General features: G+C 38.4%; 1 protein-coding gene across 9 annotated transcripts in view; it reads left to right on the forward strand.

Moving 5' to 3' along the window:
* The window catches only part of CDC42EP3 (CDC42 effector protein 3), a 28,805-nt gene extending 20,610 nt beyond the window's left edge, over nucleotides 1-8,195 (forward strand). For 8 of the 9 annotated variants that reach the window (XM_065679902.1, XM_065679905.1, XM_065679904.1 and 5 more), the window contains exon 2: nucleotides 6,054-8,195. In XM_065679902.1, the coding sequence (XP_065535974.1) occupies nucleotides 6,355-7,122 (768 nt within the window). In that variant the 5' untranslated portion in view covers nucleotides 6,054-6,354 and the 3' untranslated portion in view covers nucleotides 7,123-8,195. Of the gene's footprint in view, nucleotides 1-1,653; nucleotides 1,720-6,053 lie in introns of those variants that run through there. The other variant, XM_065679910.1, reaches the window with a different exon arrangement.
* Nucleotides 8,196-8,419: the final 224 nt, after the last annotated feature.

An 8,419-nucleotide genomic window follows, 5' to 3' on the forward strand; every position in this document is an offset into this window, starting at 1 on the left:
ACTTAGGTTTGGGGGGGGAAACAGGAGGGTGCTGGAGAAATGGAAGATACCTGGAGAGAAAGACACTAAGCAGCTTGTACCTGACTGTGCTTACACTTACTGACAATTAACTCTTCTTCAGGTGGACTGCTCACAGCTGATGCACTAATTATCTTTGAGAAAAAATGTTTATAACAGGGGAGATGAAAATGTAACCTTACATGATTTTTCTTATGTGTTCTCTTGTGAAGATGATTGATAATGAATTAATTCCTATGCTTAAAAAAAAATCAGTTTCTCCCTACCTACTATATAGCTGAAGTTTTACAAGCCTTCCTTGTAATTCATCAATATATCTCTATTACAGAGCATATTCACTTTTCCTTACCCTTGAGCAGACAATTGTTTCAAGAATTCAAGCTGCTTCAAGTAGTACCTTGGAGTATTTAGCCACTATTCATCTGGAAAGATAGATCAGGTGGAACTCTGCAGGGCTATCTTCGATCTCTGTTACTACACAATATTTTTATGAATGATTAGCATGTATGCTTATTACATCCACAGATCATGCTAAACCTGTATGCTGTAGAGGCCTAGATTAAAATTCCAAGCAATCCCTGATCATCTGAAGTGTTTGAAATTAATAGAATGCAGTGCAGTGAGTATGGAGACTTTGCTACAGGGGCCTAGTCAAGACCAAGATGTAGAATAACTGGCTAGACAACAGTTCCTCACTAAAGGAGCTAGGTTTTTAGTGGACCACATCTAAACATAAGCCAACATTGTTGTGATGCTGGAAGAAAAGTGCAGACACTATTAAGAGTTAAATTGAGATCTCCACCTGAATATTATATTTGCTTTAGGGTGTGTTTAAATAAAGATTTGAGCTGAGGTGAGGAAGACCAGAAAAGGAGGTTGGGGGAAGCTGTCTCAGCTCCAGAAAACACTACCTGTGTTGAAATATGTGTTGTTTAATCTGAAGAAGAAAAGGCTGAAAGAAAATATAGAATGCATAAGATAATGTATGTATTCATCAAGGCCCAGATTGGAGCAGGGGAGACTTCAGGTTAATTTCTTGTGATGACTAGCCTCTGTGAAGTAAATTAGTGTGTACAGTCTGCACCTGTGGGGGAATTTTAAGGGGAGGGTGGACTAGCATCTTCCATTACTAGCAGAAGGCATCTAGGCCTTTGCAGGGCGATGGAGAAATTAACAAACTGCATCATAGGGTCCACTCCTGACCTGTGTTTCTGTAGCAGTGGGAAGGACTGGGAATTGTTTTTTTTCCCCTTAGCTTTCTAAAAGGTGTATGTGACAGTGGTATAAAAGAGATTAGATTTAATCTAGGAAAGTAGGTTGAGTGCAGTGTAAGAACTAGTTGAACTGAAGTGCGATTAGCCTGATTGTTTTTATAAAGTAATTAAATCTGTAGCTTTAATCAGAAAGGTGCGAAGTCTTTGATGAAGGGAGAAACAAAGGGGTGAGGACTTCCAATCTGATCAGGGAAGTTGACATTAATACAGATGAATTCAAAGGCTGGTCCTCTTATAAACAAGGTAAATTTAGATGAGCAATCTGGAGAAGTGTTACCACCTGATTTGGTTAAAACTACTCAGAAGGTGGTGGCTGTGTAAGCAGAGGCTTGCTGATGGCCTGGTCTAGAAGCAGGTAAACTTGTGGCCTCTCATTTTCAGAGGCTGCCAGTTGATATGGACACCTAAGCCCACAGGAACATGAGAAGTAAGCTGTATGGCGCATCATCTGCTCCTTTTCGTGTACTTGAAGACTTGGTTATACTGGGAATTTGTTTTACCAGCATTCAGGAATTGTGATGGCATGAGTTCAGGCCACTGTTACAAAAACAATGAGAATGTGGTTTACACTGCTGCTGTTTCAGGCATAATGAAAGTAACAGCATTGACAAAGATGTTCTCAATAGTTTGATTGTGCTGCTGAAAGCTACTAGTAGCTGATATGTAAAATGAACCCCTAAAGCCTAATTCTATGCTTGCAGGTATTTCATTGTGTGGAAAAGTTGTAGCAGCCTATTGCATGGTTTGTTTGTCTTTTGCTGTGTCAACTGTATTCTCATTTGGATACTTAAATGTGCAGACTGTTTTCTCCTAGAGAATTGCTCCACAACCTAATTCAATGTTATTTTTAATGATGCTTTGGAAATGGGTTTCTCTGAAGTTCGCATGCTTCTAGCCAGTGATGTGTGAAGCCCTTGCAAGGGATTGTCCAGTAGAAAGCCCATAGGCTTTCCACAGCATATGCTTGCTTCTGGTCTTGTCTTGTGGAAATAGACTTTTATTTCTTTGCCTGGGACACTGCTTAGGGATCCAGGTCTCTTTGGGATTTGTGCACAAATTAAATTTTGCACCTTGAACCTTTGTCTTTGTCTTTGTAAGCTCAGTTGTTGGGATATTTGCTGGTAGTCTGTCCTTTTAAAATAGACTGTGGAATAAACTAAGGCATCCACGGAAAACTTTGAGCTGTGTGGAAGGTGATGATTGCTGAGTGGACAGAAGATGTGGTTGAGACAAGATGGGTTGAGAAATGCCTCTGAAAATATTAGTCTTTGTTACCAAGGAAAACACTTTTATATGAGGGTGTGAAGTGGTAGGAATGTAAATGAACAAGTGTTACAACAACTGAATTTTTCACTGGGCTGAAGTTTCTCTGGCTTGGCTCAGGCTTGGATCTTGTAAGGAGAAGAACATCTCTTCAAGTGGAATAAGAATCCTTTCGTGTTGTTTTTCCTCTTAAGGTCTTCTACTCAGGCTGGCAGGCTAGGACTGTGGAACGTAAGTTCTACGTCTGGTTTTCTGATGTTTTCTCATTTAGCCTGCCAGTTTGGCTATGCATTTACTGAGCTGAAATTAGTTAAAACAGACCTTTTTAGTGGCAAGATCAGAAAAACGTCTCATTTTAAGACAAGGTGAACTTTAATGTGTGGCCTGGTATCAGGATTGGAGTGGGTTCTGTCCATTCTCTTAGCCAATGTACATTGGTGATTTCACAAAATCTCTCTGAATTCAGGGAGTATGCAAGGTTTTTGTGAAAGTTTTGTGGATTACATTTTTAGCTTTTCAGGAGTTGAGCTGGAGGCTTAGTCTCATTAAGCCTTTCTTCATTTGCCAAAGTGGGATTTGTTCTTTTTTTCCTTCTTACTAAAAGAACTTTTTTAAAACCCCACATGTTACCTATTGATATAGGTTCTTCCTTGATTGTAAATAAAACATGAGTAGCAACAGTATTTTAGGCTAAGTGAATATTTCTGGACTTGTGACACATTTCAGCTGCTCAAAGTAGCTTAAAAGCTGTACTCTTTTGGGCAATAGTTGACAAGGAGGATAGGTATGCAGAAATGAAGTACAGTTGCTCTGAAGCCTGTATTATGCTGTACATGGAAAACCTGCTCATTGAGTGGGGAACCCTTATATTTTATTTACGATGTGTAATTTGCAGATTCTCAGTAGATTGGCTAGTGAAATCTGCAGCAAGGGTAGCCTTTGTTTTCAGCAGAGAAAACCATGCTTTCAGTAAGCATGTAATTGTGAAAGTTCTCTTCAAATATAAAGCCTCTTGCACTTGCCAAATGGAAGCACAAGGGAGTGCTGTACAGGGAAGGATTATAATTCTTGACATCGGAATGTCTTGCAGCATCCTCTGAAGTAGTGTGGTTTTACAGTGCCCCTTACTGGGGCTATCTCATAGTGCAAGAATTAAAGGAGGTCTGGATGCCCTAAAGTTTGCTCTATTGGGGGTTTTTGCATTCTTCTCACACACCCCAAGCTTTGAGTTAAATACAGTGCTCTTCTTATGTGCTGAACCGTATTATTTCTAATAAATGTTAATTTACACTTAATTTTAATGCTTTTTGATGTTCAGATGTTTCATTATGTCCTTCAGGTTTCTTTGAAATCTCCTTGTGGAGTTTGGTGGTAATGATTTTTGATCCATAACCAAAACAGTGGAAGCTACGAAAGCCTTGAATAAACTAGGATTTTTCTTCTGTTTTTAAACTAGTGACCAACAAGCATGACTTTGGACCACACTGGCACTACATTGCCATTCATTAGAGATTAAAAGATCTGAAAGAATGAGGAATTAGAAATGGAGGGAATTCAGCTTTATTCCTGGGAAGTAGGTAGAGCTGAGTTTACCAGATAAACATGAAACAGCCTCATGGTTCAGCTTTGTTTGTTAGGAATAGTTCTCTTTAGAGTTGAGGATACTTTGCTTAGCTGAATGGTAGCTTGTGTAGAATGATATGGAGAAAAAACAATGCAATGAATTTCTCGGCTTAAAACTGAAAGGTAACTGAGTTTACTAATTAATTGTGTTCCTATGGCATGTGGCACAAGTAGAGATCTTATTTATGACTGACATGTGTATCTTACAGTACTGAGGTGAAGTTGGTTGAGTTTTGGTATGTAATATGAATCTCCTAGTGTTCTGTAGATCCTAATGGATTACTATTTTGATGTGTAGAAGGAAGCTTTGAAGTGCTTTTTACTGATTGATGCAATCAACTATTTTCAAAATTGAGCTTAAAAATATAAAACATTCTCGTAACTTCTTGAATGTGGAGCTTATTTTGTGTGATAACTTTTGTCTCTTTGTATCTGTTGTATTTTTGCTAGAAGGGCAGTGATATCAGAAGTGCGCTGGATATCTGACGGGAATCAAAAAGCCCCAAAATACTTAACCTGGTTAGATTGCCAGCTCCCCTTGTGATGCGCAGTTAAGTACCCTACTGCAGGAACTAATTCCTCAGGTTAAAGGATTTGTGAAAATGCTTAAATGCTTCTTGACATTCTGGCTGTATGGCCATACAGTACAAATTGTTAAAACCCGTCACTCTTCTGGGCATAATTTGATGAAGGAAAGTATCTTCTGGGACATGGATAAAAGGCAGCAAATGTAGCCCTTGTTTTAGACAGTTTCCCTTCACTTAGTGCATACAGTAGTCTTTCTTGTGCAAAAACTGCAAGCTCCTTTACAGAGTGAGGATGGCAATGAACAGAGTGTGAGGGATTTGTGGTTGAGTAGTCGGATTAGGAGGAGTGACTTGTGATGCTCTAGTAGTCCATGGACTTAATAGGGGAAATTACAACAGTGTCCAGGAGAAAAAAGCATTTATTCCAAGATTGCTCAAGACACAGGAACTGGTACTGTAAGGAAGAAATACACCATTAAAGCATTAATGAAAAGTGTTTGTCCATAACTCATTGACCCAGTAGCCTGTTAGCCCCTGTGGACTGCCATATCAGGCTTTTCAGAGACCATGTTCTTATAGGACTATTTGGTTTGCAAACCAAATAGTTTTGTTTCATTCAGTTGCACAGAGCAAGTCTGAGTCACCATAGCCTCGTAGCCTACATAATTCATGAGCTAGTCTGTAACTAATTGCTGTGAATAGTTCTTGTAGTCTAAAGATTGTGGTCACAAGAATCAGCTTCTTCTAGGACACCTACATTTGGATGTTTCTAACTAGATGTAAGGACCTGGACTAGCATTTTTTCAGGTACCTAAGACTGTCCTTTTAAATGGGCATAATTATCAGAAATATTATTTGTTACCATTTGTGAGAGTTACAACACTAAATGGAGGTATCTGAAGTTCTCTAATTCATGATGGTCTACTCCGTTTCCAAAGCTGTTTCCAGAATGTCTCTATCAATCTTCCTGGGTCTGCCAAAAGCTTAATTTTATTGAACGTTATACGTATGTTTCTGCATGTGCTCTCTTAAGGTCAGCATTTTGACTGCTAGAATAAGGAGAAGAAAAATTTGAGATAGTGATGCTTATCAAATGACTTGTGTTCAGCAACTGTGTCTCAGAAACTCTGACTTCAAAACCAGCTATGAAGTCAGAGAAAGGTTATGTAGCTCTTGTTAATCTAAACTCTTTTATCCTGCCTAATGAAGGGAAGCAACATCATAAAGCTAATCTGCAGGCTGGAACTATCACCACCATTACCATTTTTTTTTCTTTTTTCATAAAAATGAGACTGAATGAAGCATGAAAAATAAATGAATGATAACTTGATTTTTGTATCCCATGCAGGTTTTGGAAGTTCTGGAAGTAGCAGGGCCTTTGATTGCTAGCTGACCTGAAACTTATGCTCTCCATTGAGAGATCTGCTGTGAGAGACACCCCATACTTCACATGCCCCACAGTTCTTTGCCACGAAAGAAAGGAGCTTCATGTGCATGACTGGTTCAAGACAATGATGTAATGTTGATAATGCTGAAGGTCTCCCAAGAATAACTGACTTTGTAAGAAGCTTCTCCATCCCCTCTCCTTCAATTTTTTTTGTTTGTTTTTTTTTTTTAAATAACTTCCTCTCACAGAAGCGACAAGCAAGATGCCAGCCAAGACCCCCATCTACTTGAAAGCTGCTAACAATAAGAAAGGGAAGAAATTCAAACTAAGGGATATCTTATCTCCTGATATGATCAGTCCACCACTTGGAGATTTTCGTCACACCATACACATTGGAAAAGAGGGACAACATGATGTTTTTGGAGACATCTCCTTTTTGCAGGGCAAGTATGAGCTATTGCCTGGAAATGAAGGAGAAACCAGACTTAGCCAGTCTGGTGGCCACAATGAATTCTTAAGGGCAAACAGCACTTCTGAATCCATGTTTACAGAAACTCCATCACCAGTGCTCAAGAATGCTATTTCCCTTCCTGCCATTGGGGGTTCCCAAGCCCTTACGTTGCCTTTATTGTCACCAGTGACGTTTAATTCAAAGCAAGATTCCATCAGGTCATCAAGAAATCCTAGGCTTAGTTGTGAGCCAGTAATAGAAGAAAAATTGCAGGAGAAAAGTAAACAGATGGAGGATGGAGAAACATACAAAGGTGACATATGGGAGCAAAATGGCGGTTCTTCGCATTTTACTAATGGTAGAGACAGTCACTCATCCAGCTGTTCTGAACGATGCACTGATTGGCAAACAGTTGATTTATTTGATGACAGCCAACTTTCATGTGAACTAACCAAGACAAAGACTAAGTCAGAAGAGTCCCTTTCAGATCTTGCAGGCTCTCTTCTCTCATTACAACTTGACTTGGGACCTTCGCTTTTGGATGAGGTCCTCAATGTAATGGACAAGAATAAATCTTAGAACTGGTACTCTCTTGCTTCTTTACAAGTGATTCACTTAAACAAAACCAACCAAATGAAAAACATAGTTCAAAAGTAGACACTTAAAAAATCAGCTGTATTTGCAGTTGTTTGACAGGTTTTCTAAAAATATTCTTAAAATACTATTTTTTTACCTATTGTTTTTCATGATTTTTATTACACTAAATTCTCTTAGCAAGAAGGTAAATTTTAATAACAGTTTTCAGCAAATGTAAAATGTTTTTAAGTACCAGTATTAATTATCAGAAACTTAAGAAACAGAGTTTGAGGATGATACTGATCATGACATTTGGTTAGTTCACTTCTACGGGCTTCTGAATAAATTAGACTCTCTTAATTGTCAGAAAGGAGACTGATATTGATTATTCACTTTATAAATTATTACAACATCACTTTACATGTAGGCCTCTTTCTAGAACCTTGTATTTGAGGGTTTGATAGTGTTTTTCTTCATTTTCCATAGTAACATTTCTGTTATACCTTCACTGTAGCTATTCTCTTGGTGTTATACTACCGCTCTGTATTCAGATGTGAGCAATTTGAAGGCTTTTTCAGCTTAAACACCTGGTCCAGAGTCTCAGCTGCTTAAAAGAGTATGCACAAATTTACACAAGTTGAGGCTTGGACCTGACATTGTATATGAAATGATATGTTGTAAACAGGTGACACATGCAAGATGATATGGTTAAATTATTTTGAAAGTTGGAATATATTTTCTGTGTGCTTTATACTGCAGAGCCTACACATACAGTATCTCATCAAAATAGTTGCTTGGCATTATTGGTGCTCTTCTGAAAATTGTATATTTGTGTGTTTGGAAAGAAATATGTATTGATACTCCTTGCTTTTTTTTTTTTTTCTTCATTTATTGCCACAACATGCTTAAACTTGCAACCGATTATTTTAATTTCTGAAGAAGGCACTGGTTATTCACAATGCTTGTGATGTGTGCTGCAACAGCCAATGTTTTGGGAAATGTGGATCCTTAAATGCAGTATCTACATGGATTGCATAGATATTTTGTGCAATACAATAAAAACCCCTCTAAATTGCTGTGTCTTTGTGATTCAGTACATAGCCTCACCAAAACACAAAGTTTTGTTTTCTGCTGTAATGAAACAGACTGCAGCACAGTTGCAGAAATACAGGACCGGGGGCAGATCAAATCTACTCTTAATTCAGTTGACTTCTCCAGTTTACTTCCTGAGGTTTTAAGGGCAAACTCCAAGCCTGTAGACCCTCTGGGGTGGGTATACATTAATTTTAAGTAGTTGGAG

The sequence above is a fragment of the Lathamus discolor genome, chromosome 5 (assembly GCF_037157495.1).
Source record: "Lathamus discolor isolate bLatDis1 chromosome 5, bLatDis1.hap1, whole genome shotgun sequence".
Classification (NCBI taxonomy): Eukaryota; Metazoa; Chordata; class Aves; order Psittaciformes; family Psittacidae; genus Lathamus; species Lathamus discolor.